The sequence below is a fragment of the Loxodonta africana genome, chromosome 4 (assembly GCF_030014295.1).
Source record: "Loxodonta africana isolate mLoxAfr1 chromosome 4, mLoxAfr1.hap2, whole genome shotgun sequence".
NCBI classification, from domain to species: domain Eukaryota; kingdom Metazoa; phylum Chordata; class Mammalia; order Proboscidea; family Elephantidae; genus Loxodonta; species Loxodonta africana.
In genome coordinates, this window is record NC_087345.1 from 107270132 (window position 1) to 107290265 (window position 20134).

Here is a 20134-nt window from a genome sequence, read left to right on the forward strand (position 1 = left end):
AAATTGGTTTTAATCTTTGCTGTGTTTGGCTATAATTCTCGGGACATTACTAGGAGGATGAAGGGGTAACAGCACAAATGAATTGGACACATCAATTTTCCTTCTGGAATCTTAAGACTAATTTTAATTTGCCTGTATTAAATTGCATCAAAGACTGATGATGAGACTATATATGTAGGAGGAAACAAGCTATGTGGCTAGTGTTCCTGAAATACACCCAAAACCAAGCCTGTTGCCAATCAAATGAATTCTGACTTATAGTTACCCTGATGGCATAGTGATTAAGAGCTACAGCTGCTAACCAAAAGGTCAGCAGTTCGAATCCACAAGGAGCTCCTTGGAAACCCTATGGAGGAGTTCTACTCTGTCCTATGGGGTCACTATGAGTCAGAATCGACTCGATAACAGTGGGTTTTTTTAATTCCTGAAATGGTATATAAAAAATATTGTTTCAAAAGACGATCAACTTAATTCAGTAAACATTTGTTGAGTATCTAACATGTAACAGATACTTTGGTGGCCATCGTGACTAAAAAGATGTATAAGAACTACTATCTTTCCTCAAGTGTCTCTCAGACTATATAGGAAGACAAAGAATTATAGTTTTTGAACTATAATATATTTCAATAAGTATCCAAGTAGAGGTGTGTATTTGGTCTTGGAATCTACATAAGAAATGTGTTCTTGCATGTAACTTTAACCAGTAGTTCACAAACATAGCTGATCATCAGAGTAACCTGAGAGGGATAGTAGATGGCATAGGCACATAGAGCCTGCCTAAGTTTGAGGGTAGAGTAGGAGAGTTGAGAAACACCTTTCTGAGCTCTGAACCCTACATGAGTACAAGGCGACAGTTGTCTGCCATTGGGGAGGATGGAAAATCCTCCTGCTGTCCATCCCCTGCACAGAACAGCTGGATGATCTCTTCTCCTCCTGCCTAATTCTTCTGCATATGGGGTCTTTCATCAACTGCCAGTCAATAATGTTCTACCAGGGGCAGGACTGACACCTCCTCCATCCCAGACATAAGCTTGCCTAAGTCTTAGGGCTTGCCTAAGTCTGAGGGTGGAGTAGAATTGAGATATGGGCTAAGAATGTGTCTCAGCTCACTACCCCAATACTCTGGGTCTTGTTCCAAGTACTAAGCAACAGCAGTTTACCACTGGGGAAGCAGCAGAAACACTAGAGATCCTCTTTGTGGTACAGGTGTTCAGAGTCTGCTGAGATGTGAGGTTTAGAACAGGAGAAACGAGAGAAATCATCTGGCACTTGAGGCCTGACACTGAATATAAGAAAGTAGAAATCCACCAGTGGAGGAATTTGAAGAGCGGCACGCACTGAATGTAACTGAAGCTCAACTATAGACTAGATTGATTTAACCCACACACTACAGCCTGACAGAAAAGATATCTCCATTTCTGGGTGTAAATATTATTTACTTCAGCCTCTGCTATTCTTTTACATGTAACGTTAGCATTTAATAAAAAAAATTACAAGATACACGAAAAAAAGCAAAAAATTATGATTTATCATTAAGAGATAAAATAGCCAATAGAACCAGACCCAGAAATGACCAGATTTTAAAATTATCCAGACAGAAACTTTAACATAATCATGATAATATATTAAAAGATCTTAGGGGAAAGCTGGACCACATACATAAACAGATGGGGAATTTCAGCAGAGAGAACATATTTTATGCTCCCCTCAGTGACAAATATAGAGAACCTAAGTGCTTGGCTGCTAACCAGAAGGCTGGCAGTTAGAACCCACCAGCCACTCCATGGGAGAAACATGTGGCAGTCTGCTTCCATAAAGATGACAGCCTTGGAAACCCTCTGGAGCAGTTCTACTCTGTCCTATAGGGTCACTATGAGTCAGAATCTACTTGATGGCAACAGTTTGGTTTTTGCCTTATACGAAATAGTTATTAATACATTAATTAATTAAAATAATTCTCATTATCTTCATCATAAGGGAAAACAGCAAAGGTCTATATTCTCAGGAAACTTGTTTAACTGTCTTTTGTTAAAATTATTAATGAACATATATGTAGAGAAAAAAGATTTGGAAGAAATACTTTAAAGTGATTATCTCTCAGTGGTAGCGTTATTGGTAATGTTTATTAGAGAATTTATGCTTATAGCTGCACCTTACACTTGTCTTGATCTTGCACAGAGACTGGCAGAGAAAAAAATTAAAAAGTTTTATCATGTTAGCTAAATGTGTTGCTTAGGGAAATACGTACGTTAACTGCAATAATGCTAATAATTATCTCCTATGATTTTCATCTAGCTTAAAGTACAGATAACATTACTGTGGCTTGATCTCAGAAGTGAAATAAATTAGATCTTCTCTGTAAAAAGGAAGTTGGGCTGTTTTCAATGCTTTATTGAAATGTGAAGGAAAGAAGGACTTCTTTTTATTAGCTAATACACAGCAGGCTCTGAGTGATTAAGCAGGAAAGGAGTTTTTTTTGTAGAATTTTGGGAGATAAAGCTACTCGGTGAAAAAGTAGTAGAGGTTCTGGGAATAGATACTGCAGATAGTGACATCACTAGGGTTGATGTCACCCAGTGCAGTAACATGGTGTCATCCCCCCTGTGGGTGGGGCCATGGGCTTAGCAGCCTGGCCCTGCCCCTCCCCCTGCAGCTCCTCCCCTCTCCCATTGGCCAAGGGGGAGATCCTACTCTCTGCCCAATGGCGGGCACCATGGTCCACCCGCCTGCACCCTGACTGGCAGATGGGGGGTTGATGACCTAGCACACTGGGTGATGGGTGACACAAACATAGTGACACCACTGCCTTGGTGGCCGTGCCTCTGCATCACTGGCTTCCCACCCCTACCACAGCTGCAGACCCTGGGGTCATTTTGGTGTCTCCCCTTCTGACAGTGTCAGGGGGTGAGGTGCACACCTCTCCCTCACCCTCCCATCCCCCTAGTGATGGCACTGACTGCAGAGTTTGGGTTAAGCACTCTGACTTGTAAGTTTCAGTGAACAGGATTTCTGTTGGTATGAGCAAGAACAAAAGGGCTCCTCTGCAGTTTTCTTGAGAAAGGAGCAGGTAGTAATTTCTTAGTAAATTAGGTCTAACTTGGGGCCAACTGGGATACTCTAGCTGGGGTGAATGGAGCCTGGAAAAGCCTCATGAGAAAAGGGAGATTCCAAATAGTTCAAGAAAATACAGTTGCTGAGGTTTTAATATTAATGGATGAAGGTCACGTTCCTTTCTTGTTTGAATCTATTTATTGGTGCTAGTTTTGTGTTCATATTGTTATAGTTAACTAAACTGGAAAATATAGTTTTCCTCAATTTTAAGCTAATTTCGAAATTAGTTCATCAAACAAAGCATATATACTATTTCAAACATATGGAAAATTATAGAAAGTAATGTAACAGATACCTGTGGACCCAACACTTGAATTTTAACATTTTCTGCACTTATTTCTGTTCCTTTTTTAAAATTAAAAGTTGCACCCACCCCTTTCTTCCTCCAGAGGTAACCGCTATCCTAAAGTTGACTATGTATATTTCCTTGCATGTTTGGATGCTTTTTCTATATATGCATAGATCCATAAATAAGATACAGTATTGTTTTACATTTTTAAAAATTTTATACAATACTTTCATAACGTACGTGTCCTTTTGCAATTTGCTTTTTTTATTCAAAATTGTGTTTTAAAAAAATTGTCAAGCTTTATTGAGGCATAATTTATATAGAATAAAATGTACCCATTTTAAAGGTACCGTTTGATGAATTTTTGTAATTTTTATGCAGTCATGTAACCACCACCACGATCAAGATATAGAACGTTTCGATCACCCTAAAAAGTTTTCTCCTGTCCCTTTGTAGTAGATCCACTTCCCTGACCTTCACCCCACACGATCGTTGATTTGCGTCCCATCATTATAGTTTTGCCTTTTCTAGAATTTTATATAAATGGAATCATATGGAATGGAACTTCATGTTTTTGCTTGTTTTGCTTTATTTATTTGTTTTTTGGCGATTCATACATTTGAGATTCATCCATTTTGTTTATGTGTTAATATTTCATTCCTTTTTATTGCTGAGTAGTGTTCCTTAGTATGGATATGTCACACTTTGTTTATACATTCACCATTTGAAGGACATTGGATTGTTCCAATTTTGGACTTTTTTTTTTGAATATAGCTATGTAAATTTTCATACAAGTCTTTGTATAAATATGTATTTTCATTTTTCTTATGTAAATACCTACAAGTGAAATTGATGGGTTGGATAGTAAGTGCATGGTTAGCATTATAAGATATTACCATAATGTTTTCCAAAGTGATTGAACTAACATGTTTGAGATTTATATCCATTAATACAAGTAGATGCTTTTAATTTTAACTGTTTTATCTTATTCTGTTATATTGATAGCCCATCATTTATTTACCAATTCTCTACTGCTTTTTACTATTACGAATAATACTGCAATGAGCATATTTATAAATTGTTTCCTTGTGCACATATACAGAAATATCTCTATAGTGGACATCTACAATTGGAATTACTGGGTTCTGGGATATAGTCATCTTTAATTTTAATAAAGATATTACCAAATTGTTTTCTAAAATGGCTAAGCATTTAACTTTTAAAGCTACTATGCCTTCCAAATTACTGGAGGCTTACATTGGCCCTTTCTACATAGTTTTTCTTATAAGTAGGTATTTGGTTCTTTTGTATTAGAGTATTTCCAAAACTTTTTCATACTGTTATTATAGACCTATTTCTTTCTTTTTTTAAAATAGCAGATTCACATGGGATACTGTGTGAATCTGACTGATGAGGCTGTGGAAGCTGTCCTTACTTGCTGCCCTCAGATATGTATTTTGCTCTTCCATGGATGTCCCCTGATAACAGGTTAGTCTGATAGACTGCTTGGATTCAAATCCTGGCTTCATTTTTTATAAACTGTGTGACCTTGAGTAAATTACTGAGTTTCCTCATCTGTAAAGTGAACATAGTGATAGTACCTATGACATTGCTTAGTCATGCTGATTATATGATAACTCTTTATAAAGTGCTAGCACATAAAAAAAAAAAATTTTTTTTTAAGGGCTTAATTTTTTTTAATAAATGTTAGTCCTGATGATGATGATAGTGGTGGTGATGGTAGGTACTCAATAATGAGGATGATATGATGGTAGTGTTGGTGGTGGTGGGGGTTGTGGTCATGATATTAAACATGATGCTTTATGTAGAGAGTAAAAAATGGAGCAGGACTACTCAGGCATGTTATGCATCCTCTGCAGTTGGGAGGTGGGCATAGGCTAGCTCTTTGACAGGAGGAATGAAGGATAGGTTGCTGCTGCTTCATTAGAATCAGCCTGAACTCCCAGAATTTGAAGATGTCTAAGTGTTTTCCATAGACTGGAACAGGGCATGATGGTAGGGAGAGCCATCCTAGAGATGGGTGGAGAGGGAGGGGTTGGTGAAATCTCAATAGAGAGAGTTTATATACTGCAACTTAAAACATCGTTGGGCATTCTATAGTAGGAATGACTGGAAAGTCATGGTATTACCAAAATTTTTATTCAGGAGCAGAGAGAATTATCCCTCACTGAACAGCTTTAGAGGGACAAAAGGAGGCAAAAATAGAGTTGCTATTAAGGTTGTACCTTAAGAGTCATGCTTGTTTAATATATTAGTTAAAAATACTGTTATATAAAAATGTCACAATATATTTAGAAACATTTTTAATCACAAAACGAAATGATAATTATAGTTACAAAAAAAATACCTCAGTCAGAAAAGCCATTCCCATGCCTGTGATCAGTTAAAGATTACTGCTTTTCCTTCCTATGGAAGAGGAAAAATACTTCAAAGATACTCTGATTTATCCAGAGGCTGTAACACCTGAAAAATGTGTTACAAAAACCTAAGCTGATTCTTAATACTAAGAGCCTTGCCTAACCATTTCCTACTTCAAGAAATTCTTATTCATTCGGTAGACTTTCAAATTAACATGCTTAGAAAACTATTTGAAAAGCTACTTACTTGTAATCTTTAGAGTATTTATGGAATTGCTATATTGTTCATTCTGTAATATCCTTCATAAATTATAGTCCGTAAATTATGCATATATAGTTTACTCTTTTAGCACTGAATATAGACCATTTCTTCCCTGGTCCAGGGGATTTTGTCTCTATAGTTCAGTCCTTTTGGTATTCGGAAGGAAAGCATAGCCATCAAGAATGTAACTCACTGCCTCCTAATTCTGGATCACCTTTGAGAATGATTAGCTAAACGAGCCCTCCTTATAAACGTGCTAATGGTATTTGCCAGCTAGAGAAGATCTGTTCAGTTTGCATATTGTAAATAAACCTGGAATTTATGAATTTATGGGGCATGGCTAACTGGAGAATAGAGAGTCCCAAAACAAAATCAGCCCCCTTTGAGAGCAATGATCCATATACATTGTTAAGTAGCTGTGTTAATTTGAAAGCAAAATGTGTCCCATGGGTTACTCTTTATAAGAAATAATGTTCTGATGATGTTGACCTATGTATTCATGTTAAAATCATGTTTTTCTCCTTCCCACTAGAAGATATGTGGTAGAAATATAACTCAATTAAGAGGGTTTTAGATTCTATATTTCCCTGTTGTATTTCAGAACAAATTCTATTAGTTTTCCTTTGTATTCTTATATTGGTGATAAGGTAAGACTTAACCATTTGTGGTATTCAGTAATTGAGACAGTATTTTATGGCAGCATTTCACAGCATTTACACTCTTAAAAAGTGTTGAGGATACTAAAGAGTTTTTGTTTATGTGGGTTATATTTATCATATTTACTGTATTAGAAATTAAAATGAGAAATTTTAATAAATTCATTAATTTTTTAAAAAATATTGAACCCATTTCATGGAAAACAGAGAAATATATTCATTACCTTTTCAGATTATTGTAGATAGTCTTCTTTGTTATTACCCCAAAACTCAACAGGTGGTTATTTCCTAAAGGCTAGCACAGCATAGAAGCTGAAACCATATCCACTACTCTGCCTTGCATTTAAAATTAATATTTTACCCATGCATGATTTTGTAATATCATGTATTGGTAATCTGGAAAATATTGGTTCTCTGAATTATACAGATCTTCCAAATGTTGTCACATTTCTATACTTCAAAAAATCACACTTGTTGATACCATCTCATCAGAAAACTATTGGGAAGCTGTGGAGACCACAGTGGCAGCTGACAGCTTTCAAAATTTTGAATTTTCATTTGAAAGCTAAAATTTTATCATTGGCAACAAATACCATCCTTTGTTTTCTTTGAGTTGACAGGCTCATTTCATTCCTTTTCAAGGAAATGTCTGCCAAAGTACCCAAGTCTGAGTAACCTTATATTGTCAGTAGTTCTTTGAGGTAAAAATGGTGTTCCATGAAAAAGACGACTAGTTCAGCTCACAACTCTGATAGGGCCTCAGACTGTAGGATCTGTGGACCACACATTGAGAACCACTGCTTTATCATAAAGCAAAGCTATCAATCTACTTCAACGTTTGGAACAAGAATACCGTATCCCTTTCAAATCACTTCTTTTAATTTCATCTGGCTGCTAGAAGTGGTGTAAGTAGACATTGAAATGGCAGGAATTAAAAATATTTGGGATAGAATTACAACACTGTTGACCTGAAAGATTATCTAGTCCAGCATTTATCAACTATGTTACATGAAGACATCCATAAACAAAAAAAAATTTTTTTTTTTTTTTTAGGTACAGCATAAAACACAAAGAGTTTTCATGTCCAAAAAGTTTGGAAAGCAACACACCACTATAATGAACATTAATTTATCAAAGGCTCTGAGAAGTACTATAGCTGAGAAACCTGTTTAACTTTGTTTATCCAAATATTTTCCAATTTTTGTAGCACAGAATACTTTTTTTGGTTGGTATAGCTAACTCCTTCATTTCGTTATATAGTATTTTTCTGACCCCTGATTTCACAGAATAAGAGAGGGAGATACTGAAATGTTATTTTCCCAATGTAACACAGTTTTTTACAATAGCATCAAGACCAAAACTAAAATCTCAAGATATAGTGAAATGAGAACTGATCCTGTCTCCTGACAGTTCTCTAAAACTTCAAATAAGTCACTTAACTTCTATGGACCTTAATTTTCCCTTGGGTATAATGATCAGTCATAAAAATGAGAGATGTGACAATACAAAAGAGTTTGTGCATGAGGGGAGGGCATAACCCACGTCACTTTATGGCAAACTGAAAGGCCTATAGCTGCCTGGGGCAAGAGAGGGCAATTGAGACGTACAATATAAAGTTTAGGGTTAGGGTCAAGGATCTGGGAAGAGAGTTTCTTTGGGAAGTTGGAGCATTCTGAAGGGCCCATGTATACCTTGGGATTTAGAAACCCACATAAGTGGTCATGGCAAGGTGTATGTGCTGAGCAGAGACACGAGAAAACCTTAAACTTTCACATCAGGCAGACCTCTAGGCCCAGGGTAAGCCTAGCTAAGTGCTGAAGAAGTGCCTCAGCACAGTGCCAATCTGAAAAGGTTGCAAGAAGTGTTGTTTTTATTAATTACATTTTCCGTGTTGTGCTACCATCACCACTGTCCATTTCCAAAAGTTTTACATCAGACACTCAGTATTCCTTCAGCAGTAACTCCCGTTCCTTCCTCCCCTTAGCCCCTAGTAACCAGTCCTTTCTTCTTTTATAACATCCTATATAATGTTTACTGTTGCTTATCTACTCCTGTGATTGTTCATATGTGAGAATGTACAGTTATAATATGTTATCTTCAAGGCAACCTGACCCTCAAATTGGCAGTGTCCACTGTAGTTTCCCATCAAATTCCCTGAATTCACCTGTCTTCTCTACTGTACTTTTACGTATTTGTAGAATTTCTTAACCTTACATTCAGACTTTAAACAGAACTTCACATTATGAGTTAGGTCTTGAAATTTTTAGAAGCACTTTGATTTGATTTCTGCGGAAAAAACAACAAACTAAATTGGTACTTGACATATTGTAAATCAAGATGTACTTTTTAAGGAAGTTAGTATTTTGGATGGAAAAAAAATTTTTTAACTCATTAAATTCTTTTTAATTCAATTATATTTGCAATGATTATCTATAAATTCAATTTATACACCATTGTTAATCTCCTATAATAACACGCATCTCAGTATTCATGAGCATGGAAGTTTAGACTTTAAAAGTCTCAAAGAAAAAATTTGCTTAATGAGTTAACAAGGTTTGTTGAGCGAGAAGCTGTCTCAAACAGGGAGCACCTTAGACTGAAAATAGTGAGGGGGTTCGGATTTTTACACAGTGACAAAACTAGAAAACCCACTGTGGTCAAGTCCGACTCATAGTGACCCTATAGGACAGAGTGGAACTGCCTCACAGGGTTTCCAAGGAGTGGCTGGTGGATTCAAACTGCCGACCTTTTGGTTAGCAGCAGAGCCTTAACCACTGAACCACCAGGGCTCCTCACAGTGATAATGCCTTTTTAAAGCTTGCTTAGATGAGTAAGTATCTTGCCCTTTGCTTAGATTAGTTAATCATATTTAATTTTCCTTTTGTTTTGGAAAAGTTGGTCACTGAATGCTAAGCTGGCTTATCTTGATTGGATGAGTGTTCTTAAATCATTTTGATAAGTATTGCTAACTTAAGCCAGATTCAGAAGAGGACGTGGAATGAGGGATATCATTGCTGATGTCAAATGGATCTTGGCTGAAAGCAGAGAATACCAGAAAAATATTTACCTGTGTTTTATTGATGACAAAAAGGCATTTGACTATGTGTATCCTAGCAAATTATAACATTGCAAAGAATGGGAATTCCAGGACACTTAATTGTGCTCACGAGGAACCTGTACATAGACCAAGAGGCAGTCGTTCAAAGAGAAGAAGGGGATACTATGTGGTTTAAAGTCAGGAAAGATGTGTGTTAGGGTTGTATCCTTTCACCATACTTATTCAATCTATATACTGAGCAAATAATCCAAGAAGGGAGACTACATGAAGAAGAATGCACCATCAGGCTTGGAGGAAGAATCATTAAAAACCTGTGATATGCAAATGACACAATCTTGCTTGCTGAAAGTGAAGAGAACTTGAAGCGCTTCCTGATGAAGATCACAGACCACAGCCTTCAGTATGGATTACACTTCAATATAAATAAAACAACTGGGCCAATAAACAACATCATGATAAACAGAGAAAAGACTGAAGTTGTCAAGGATTTCCTTTTACTTGGATACACTATAAACGCCTATGGCAGCAGCAGTCAGAAAATCAGAGGATACATTGCATTGGGCAAATGTACTGCAAAATACCTCTTTAAAGTGTTAAAAAGCAAAGATGTCACTATAAGGACTAAGGTACGCCTAACCCAAGCCATGGTGTTTTCAGTTGCCTCATAAGTATGCAAAAGCTGAACAATGAATAAGTAAGACTGAAGAAAAATTGACGCCTTTGAATATAGTGTTGGCGAAGAATATCAAATATGCCATGGGTACCGTGGACTGCCAGAAGAATGAACAAATCTGTCTTGGAAAACGTACAGCCAGAATGCTCCCTAGGATGGTGAGACTTTGTCTCATGTACTTTGGGCATCGTTATCAGGAGGGACTAGTCCCTGGGGAAGGACATCATGCTTGGTAAAGTACACAGTCAGTAAAAAAGAGGAAGACCCTCAACAAGATGGATTGACACAGTGGCTGCAACAATGGGCTGAAGCATAACAATGATTATGACTATGGTGCAGAACTGGGCAGTGTTTCATTCTGCTGTACATAGGGTCACTATAATTCCAAAGCGACTCAGTGGTACCTAACAACAACTTACGCTAACTCATGCTGATAAGAAAAACTTGCCCAAGTTCGATTTTACATAATGCTGTTTTTTTTTTAAATGGCCTAGTGACTAATTTTGTTTGGCTCTTGACCCAGAGAAGCCATTTTCACTCTTGCCTGTATAAAAATTTTTAACAGAAGAGCAATAAAGCAAGTAGACAGCAAGAGAGTCTTTATGTTTTACATTGAAAGGCAGGAAAATCCAACAGGAAATCTGCCACTTTTGATTGTTGAGTCGAATTTTACTTGCACTTTAGGATTTATTTGAGTCAGACTACTTTACAGGCAAGATCTTTACTTAGCTTCCCAGATAATAAATCTTCCAATATTTACCATAAAGCACCAAAAAAACAAAGTATTTTAAAACCCTAGTGGTTTGCGTCAGAGTTTCTCTTTAATTTAAGCTGATTCTTTACTTAAAAGCTGACTCTTTTATTTCCTATATTTCTTTTTCTAAACCCTATATTGTTCTGCTTCCTCATTCTGTTTCATTCATTTATTACTAAACTGGCATAGCAGAACTTCTTTATGTCAGACAGTGTAATGAAGCATTGGAACTTTGATCAATGTGCCCAGCCTCACTTTTTTTCACCATATAAAAAAAAAAAAATTTTACCAAAAATGCCCGTGTTATATTTTCCTTGATTGTTTGAAAATTTGGTTTGTTAAAAGTTTATAGTTCCCATAGTTTCCTTTTATCCTTGGTGCTCCAAAAGTCCCCGCCATGAATCTCTTTCAAAAAGTGGTCTCCATTTATATTAGTCAAACATTTTTAGGGACTTGGTGAAAGGCTTCTTAGGGGTCATCTGCACAACTCCCTCATTTTAAAGATCAGGGAACAGAGACACAGTGGGTTTACAAGGCTTGCCCCAGATGTTATAGATAACTGATAATAGAACTGGAAGTAAAACCTAAGTCACCTGATTCACATGTAATTCTTTTCCCATCAGACAACTTCTTGAGCCTTTGGTGTAAAGTAGCTTAACTGTTACTAGGAAAGGGAAGGAAATGGGAGGGTGACATGAGGCATCAAAAGAGTGATTGATTTACAAAACCACAATGAGATACCATCTCACCCGGGCATTACAGGCACAAACCAAAAAACAGAAAATAATGAATGTTGAATGTGAAATGGTATAATCATTTTGAAAAATGATATGGCTCTTCCTTAGAAAGCTAGAAATAGAAATACCATGTGATCCAGCAATCCCGTTCCTAGGAATATACTCCAGAGAAATAAGAGCCATCACATGAATAGACATATGCACACCCATGTTCATTGCAGCATTGTTCATAATAGCAAAAAGATGGAAACAACTTATAGGCCGATCAACAGATGAATGGATAAACAAACTGTGGTACCTACACACAAGGGAGTACTACACAACGATAAAGAACAATGATGAATCTGCGAAGCATCTCACAACATGGATGAATCTGGAGGGCATTATACTGAGTGAAAGATGTCAAACACTAAAGGACAAATATTGTATTATGAGACTACTACTATAAAAACTCATGAAAGGGTTTACACACAAAAAGAAACAATCTTTGATAGTTAATGAGGGAGGGAAGGGGTAGAGATCGAAAAACACTAAATAGACAATAAACTCTACTCATAGCAACCCTATAGGACAGAGTAGAACTGCCGCATATGGTTTCCAAGGAGTGTCTGGTGGATTCGAACTGCTGACCTTTTGGTTAGCAACCATAGTTCATAACCGCTATGTCACCAGACTTTGCAAATAGACAATAGATAAGTGGTAACTTTGGTGAAGGGTAAGACAGTACGCGATACTGGGAAAGCCAGCGTAACTTGTCCAAGGCAAGGTCATGGGAGCTCCACAGTCACATCCAAACAAGGGAAAAAATTACTGGGCTGAGGGCTGTGGGAACCATGGTCTTAGAGAACACCTAGCTCAATTGGCATAACATACTTTATAAAGAAAATATTCTACATTCTACTTTGGTGAGTAGTATCTGGGGTTTTAGAAGCTTATGAGCAGCCATTTAAGATACTCCACTGGCCTCACCCCGTCTGGAGAAGGGAGAATGAAGAAAACTAAACACACAAGGGAAAGATTAGTCCAAAGGACTAATGGACCACATCTACCACAGCCTCCACCAGACTGAGTCCAGTACAACTAAATGGTGCCCAGCTACCACCTCGGACCGCTCTGACAGAGATCACAATAGAGGATCCTGGACAGAGCCGGAGAAAAAATGTAGAACAAAATTATAACTCGCAAAAAAAGACCAGACTTACTGGCCCGACAGAGACTGGAGAAACCCTGAGAGTATGGCCCCTGGACACCCTTTTAGGTCAGTAAATGAAGTCACTCCTGAGGTTCACTGTTCATTCAAAGGTTAGACAGGCCTGTAAAACAAAATGAGACTAAATGGGCACACCAGCTCAGGGGCAAGGAGTAGAAGTCAGGAGGAGACAGAAAGCTGGTAATAGGGAACCCAAGGTGGAGAAGGGGAAAGTGTTGACATGTTCTGGGGTTGGTAACCAGTGTCACAAAACAATGGGAATACTAATTGTTTAATGAGCAACTAGTTTGTCCTGTAAACCTTCATCTAAAGTACAAAAAAAAAAAAAAAAAAGAAGTGTAATTGATTTAATTGATCTTCAGGGTCTTTTTCAGTCCTGAAAGTCTGTATTTCTGTAAAATATTCTGGCAAGGGATCATGAAGTACTTAAGAGAGCCCACAGTTTCTCCCTACATCATAATAAACCCACAGGCATTGAATATTCCTGCTGTTGAAATCCACAGTCCTAGATATCCTAACTGTATTCTCATGGGAAGGTGCCTAAGAAGATTTTGAGTAATGTAATACCGCCATCTAGCAGCAAAAATTTTAATTACATAAAAATATGCTGTATGCTTACTAGGAAGACCTGGTGGCGTAGTGGTAAAGCACTTGCAACTTACTAATTAGAGGGAAAATGTCTTCTTATTTTTGCCCAATAGTAAATTCCTAAAAAAAAAAAATTCCTATAGAATTGATTTATTCCTATTCAGGAGTGAGGAAACCCAGGTGGTGTAGTGGTTAAGTGCCACAGCTGCTAACCAAAATATCGGCAGTTCAAATCCACTAGCCACTCCTTGGAAACTCTATGGGGCAGTTCTACTCTGTCCTTTAGGGTCACTACGAGTTGGAATTGACTCAATGGCAGTGGGTTTGGTTTTGGTTTTATAGGAGAGTGAGAGCTCTGGTGGCACAGTGGTTAAGCATTTGGCTGCTAACCAAAAGATGGGCAATTCAAATCCACCAGCCACTCCTAGGAAGCCCTATGGGGCAGTTCTGCTATGTCCAGTAGGGCGGCTATGAGTCAGAATCAACTCAACGGCACTGGGTTTTGGGTTTGGGTAGAGGACTGACACAAATGTAATCAGAAAACAAAGATTTGTATATAAGATATAATCAATAAATTCACAACTAAGAAACAAGCCATAATAATCTTAGAAATGCCAGCTAAAATGTCTATAATCAGAAAGCAATCTGTGCAATACAGAGATATCAAAAGGGATAAGAAAAGCTATTAGAGTTCAGGCCTACCTAAAAGACTTTTAAAAGACTATAACCTTTTTTCTATCATGCCACCAGAGGTAGATTTGCCATGAAGCTAATAAGCTTAAGCTTCAGGGTCCTTCACTTACACAGGGCTCCTGTAAGGGCTGGGAATTGCTAGAAATTCTAGAGTGTTCTATGGTAAGCCAGGAAAGCCAGGATGCAGTCAGAAAGCAATTCTATATAAGGATTTCAGATAAAGTGACTAAAGAGATCTCAGAAGAAAGAGACCTGAATCTCCAGTTATGCAGTATTTTGTTGTGATGATTTTCCTTATTCTAAGTTATTGTGTACTTTTATACTTTATTTCATTTTTGTATTTTCTTTCTTAGAGAAGGCCCCCAAATTTATATAAATTCCAGGCCCCACTGTACTCAGCAAGGGGCACAATGGGCAATTCTCACTTTCATTGCTAACTGCATGGTAAGGTTTGGCATGAATCCAGTTCCCAAAGTGTAGAAACAGTTTCGCACTTCTCTAATTCTTGTTGCTTCCACTCACAAGGCATTCAAGGCATTCGCTCTCTCAGCTCCAACCCCCTAGAGCTGGGTCAGAGCTAACAAGTTAGATGGATATCATCTTTAAGCCTTAGTCACCCAGAATTAGGTCAGAGCTCACCTTGTTAGAAGGACGCCTTCTTGAGGATCAGCTTTTCTATTTTCTGCAAAAAAGGCTGTTGAAATTTTGACAAGAATCTGTGTATAACATTGGTCAGCATTGACATATTAACAATATTAAGTCTTCCAATCCATGAACACAGAACTTCTTTCCATTTATTTAGGTCCTCTTTCATTTCATCTGTGCTTTTGTTTTTGAAATGCATCTTATTCAGTCGTGAGATGCTTCAAAAATAGCTTGAAGCCCAAGTGACAGAAAGAGCTATGTGAACCAGAGACTATATCATCCCGAGACCAGAAGAACTAGATGGTGCCCAGCAACAACTGATGACTGCCCTGTCAGGGAACACAACAGAGAACCCTGAGGGAGCAGAAGATCAGTGGGATACAGACCCCAAATTCTCATAAAAAGACCAGACTTAATGGTCTGACTAAGACTAGAAGGACCCCGGTGGTCATGGCCCCCGGACCTTCTGCTGGCTCAGGACAGGAACCATTCCCAAAGCCAACTCTTCAGACATGGATTGGATTGGACAATGGGTTGGAGAGGGATGCTGGTGAGGAGTGAAGTTCTTGGATCAGGTGGACACTTGAAACTATGTTGGTATCTCCTGCCTGTAGGGGAGATGAGAGGGTAGAGGGGGCTAGAAGCTGGCAAAATGGGTACAAAAAGAGAGAGTGGAGGGAGGGAGTGGACTGTATCATTAGGGAGAGAGTAATTGGGAGTATATAGCAAGGTATATATAAGTTTTTGTGTGAGAGACTGACTTGATTTGTAAACTTTCACTTAAAGCACAATAAAAATTATTAAAAAAAATAGCTTGAAGATAAAATTGAAAAGCTAATTGCACAACAACTAAAGTTGTCCTCTCCCTTTTCAAGTCAATCAAGCATTTATGGTACAAGATTATTCATTTTTAAAGAAGACATTTTGTAGTAGATTTAAAAAAAAAGACAATTTCAGTGGAATCTATAAATCTGTTTGTTACACAGAGTATTGAGTGCCTACCGTATATAAATTTGAATGTATAGTAATTATGTTTTTGTTTTTTAATCGAAGAATAATTTCCATAATATAATGTTAATTAGATTTTAACTCTAAAAATGTAAAGACTCATTAACAATTCAAGATGATTAAAAAGATTACTATGATTTAGATAAGAACTGTAAAATTTGTATTAATTTTAAAGCTTACTGTCTTAAAATAAGAATTTTAAACTTAATTTTAAGAACCATAATTAACTTTAAGAATCATCTAGGAGTCCCTGAGTGGCACACACAGTTTACGCTGTACTACGATCTGAAAGGTTGATGGTTCAAACTCACCCAGAGGGACCTTGCAAGACAGGCCTAGCAATCTGCTTCTGAAAGAACACAGCCTTGAAAACCCTCTGGAGCAGCTCTGCTCTGTACACACAGGGTCACCATGAATTAGAATTGACTCAGTGGCAACTAACAAAAGCAACAATCATTTTAAGAAAATACATGGTAGGCACTCAAACAGTCTTGTCTTTAGTTAATCAATTGTTGTTGTGTGCTGTAGAGTCCATTCTGACTTATAGTGGCCCCATGTGACAGAGTAGAACTGCCCCATAGGGTTTCCTAGGCTGAATTTTTTTTTTTTATGAATCATTATAAGTGTATTTTTACACATAAGAAACTAAAGCCATTGGCTACATGTCTTTTAAATTAAAAACTTTAGGGAGCAAGGACCATAAGTTAGTCACACGTAGATGTTAACTTCCATTCTCTCTTTCACATACAAGTCCTTAATAAAAATTTATTAATGAGTAGCCCAAAGAAAGCTTTTATATCTGATACCTAAAAAAGTAAAAGGAATAATGCACATGTTGAGCCTCTAGGTTGCTTTTGTGTAAAATAGCATGCAGAAACATGCCATAATTTACACAATTATGAAAATGAATAAATGATTTTTTTGGTTAGTTGAAACATATATGAAATCTCAAGGTAGATTCACTAAAGTAACTCTGGCGTCAAAATATTTCTATATGATATAGAATTATTTAGTAATGAAAATTTAGCACTAATGATTGGTCTGGGCAGACATACTTTTTTTTTAATTATACTTTAGATGAAGGTTTACAGAGCAAACAAGTTTCTCATTAAACAATTAATACACATATTGTCTTGTGACATTGGTTGCCAACCCCACAATATATCAACACTCTCCCTTCTCTACCTTGGGTTCCCCATTACCAGCTTTCCTGTTCCCTCCTGCCTCCTTATCCTTGCCCCTGGGCTAGTGTGCCCCTTTAGTCTTGTTTTGTTTTATGGGCCTGTCTAATTTGGGGCTGAAGGGTGAACCTCAGGATTGACTTCATTACTGAGCTATAAGGGTGTTTGGGGGCCATACTCTCGGGTTTTCTCTAGTCTCTGTCAGGCCAGTAAGTCTGGTCCTTTTGTATGTGTATGTGAGTTGAAATTTTGTCCTATATTTTTCTCCAGCTCTGTCTAGGACCCTGTGTTGTGATCTGTCAGAGCAGTTGATGGTGGTAGCTGGGCACCATCTAGTTGTGCTGGACTCAGTCTGGTGAAGGCTGTGGTATTTGTGGTCCATTAGTCCTTTGGACTAATCTCTCCCTTGTGTCTTTAGTTTTCTTCATTTTCCCTTGCTCCATTTTCCATGTAGAATATCTTAGATGGCCGCTGACAAGCTTTTAAGACCCCAGACGCTACTCACCAAAGTAGAATGTAGAACATTTTCTTTATAGACTATGTTATGCCAATTAAGCTAGATGTTCCCTGAGATCATGGTCCCCACCGCCCTCAGCCCAGTAATTTGTTCCTCAGGGAGTTTGGATGTGCCTACGGAGCTTCCATGACCTTTAGGCTACAATCTTTATAGGAGCGGATCGCCAGGTTTTTTCTCCCTTGGAATGGCTGATGGGTTTGAACTGCCAACCTTTCATTTAGCAGCCAAACACTTAATAGTGGTGTCACCAGGGCTCCTAGTTAATTAATTAAGGCCTCTTAATAGCAACCTTGAAAAACGTCGTATACTTTCATGGCTTTTTTTCCCCCAACTTTAATGACATAATTCACATGCCATACAATTCATCTATTCTAAGTATACAATTCAGTGGTTTTTAATAGATTCAGAGTTGTAGACTCTTACCACAATCAGTTTTAGAACTCTTCATCACCCCCAAAAGAAACCCGACACCCATTGGCAGTCGTTTCCCATTCCCTGCTTCTCCCAGCGCCTGGCAACTACTAATCTACTTTCTGTTTCTGTGGATTTGCCTTCTGGACATTTCGTATACATGGAGTCATATAATATGTGTCCTTTTTTTATGACGTCTTTCACACAAAAAAAAAAAAAAAAAAAATTTTTTTTTTTTTTTCACATAGCATATTTTTCTCAAGGTTCATTTATGCTGTAGCGTATATCAGTACTTTTCATGGCTGAATAATATTCCATTATATAGATAATACCACATTTTGTTTATCTATTTATCAGTTAATGGACAAATAAAATCAGTTCCTTTGAAGGGAGCTCTGGAGCTCCCTGTCCTTACAGCCTCCCTCTTTCCCTGGGCAAAACCTCTATGTCCTTGCTCTGGAGCTGTGGACAGGGACAGTGGCCTACTTCTCTCTAGGGATATCCCTGCTTCATAAGCAGGGTACTGGCTCAGGACAGTAGCCTCTGGTTTTCTTGAATTGCTTCTCCCAGCATGGAACCTCTTTCCCATGAGCAAGCTGGGGTGAGGAAGATGATCAGGGCCCCAGTGTTCTTGACCTGCCATGTGTGGTGCAGAGCTTTTGCCCTACTAGTGGGGGCTGGAGGAAGAAAGCCTCAGACCTCTCAGCTGTTTTTCCCTGGAATCAAGCTTCTGCAACACAGAGCTAGCAGGGCGGGGGGATAAGAAATGCTGGTGGCCTGCTGCTTCTAGGGGGGATACCATAACCATCAACTGAGATCTGAGGGGAGATGATGCCCTGTGTTCTTGGCTACACCTTCCTGGAGTGGAACTTCTGTCACAATGAGCTGTGAGGGAGGGAGGAGGTTGTAGCAAGTCCTACAGACTCATAATTTTCTTACTAGATTTAGTAGATTTTCTTGAATAAATGCTTCCTCTTTTGCTGTGTGCCCTTAGGACAGTTTATAGAGATTTTAAATGGTTGGGGTTTTTTTGTTTGTTTGTTTTTTAATCACTTTCACCAGCTATGGTTGTTTTGCTGGGGAGAGGGTTTGCGGAGCTACTCGTGCTGGCTTTCCGTAGCAGTCGTCTCTCTGTTTTCTTCTTTGGTGCTCTAATTTGGTTGGTAAATGCAGTTATTGATTGATACGTTTGTTACCGGAGAATGGCCTCAGTTCTTGTCTTGGGTGTAGGAAAGAATTCAAACACTGGGACAAATAGTGCCAAGTGAGCAGAGGTTTATTAACAAGCAGACGGTTAGCAGTAAAAGCACACTTGACTAGGAAGCATCAAGTGGGCTACTCAGGTAGAGAAAGAATCTGAGTGCCCCGATAGTCATTTTTTTAGAGTTTTATGCCCCTCTTGTCTCTTATCTCTCTCTGTTAACATTTAACAGCCAGAACAGGACCCCTATGAAGACTATTTCCTTGGCTTAAGATTTAATTCCAAGTTAGGGACCTTATCAAGTTAGGGACTTTATCAAGTTAAGGACTTTATCAAATTAAGGACTCCTGTAAGGATCATTTCCTTGGCTTAAAGTTTAATTATGTAGGGACCATCTTATTGAGGAATGTCACCACCCCCTGTCTCTTCCTTTGTAGGGACTGTCTTATTGAGGAATGTCACCACCCCCTGCCTCTTCCTCTTCCTGAGTGCAAGCTCTTCCCCTCCCCCTTACACGCTATCCTCCAATTTGCTAAAAATTTCAGTCTTCATTTATAAAAATTAACTTTGTATAAAAATGCCTGAATTATTATTGTATTCATGCCTGTAATGTACCATTTTCTCATTTCTACCACTGTTCAAAATAATACTTTAAAATTAAACTTTACAGTGTTATGTCATCACCAGAAGTTGTAATCTGATGTGTGATTTCCAGTAGCATCTAATGTGATTGAAATTTTACACTGAGGAGATAGTGTTTAT

The 20134-nt window shown here is 37.9% G+C and overlaps 1 protein-coding gene across 6 annotated transcripts in view; it reads left to right on the top strand.

Annotated features, from left to right (window-relative positions):
- Positions 1–20134, top strand: part of AMN1 (antagonist of mitotic exit network 1 homolog) — a 66167-nt gene that overhangs the window by 37733 nt on the left and 8300 nt on the right. For 3 of the 6 annotated variants that reach the window (XM_023555218.2, XM_010595726.3, XM_003405376.4), the window contains one exon: positions 4777–4888. The exons of 1 other annotated variant lie outside the window; for it this stretch is intronic. In XM_023555218.2, the coding sequence (XP_023410986.1) occupies positions 4777–4888 (112 nt within the window). Of the gene's footprint in view, positions 1–4776; positions 4889–7749; positions 16050–20134 lie in introns of those variants that run through there. 2 more of the 6 variants (XM_023555234.2, XM_023555224.2) reach the window with 2 other exon arrangements.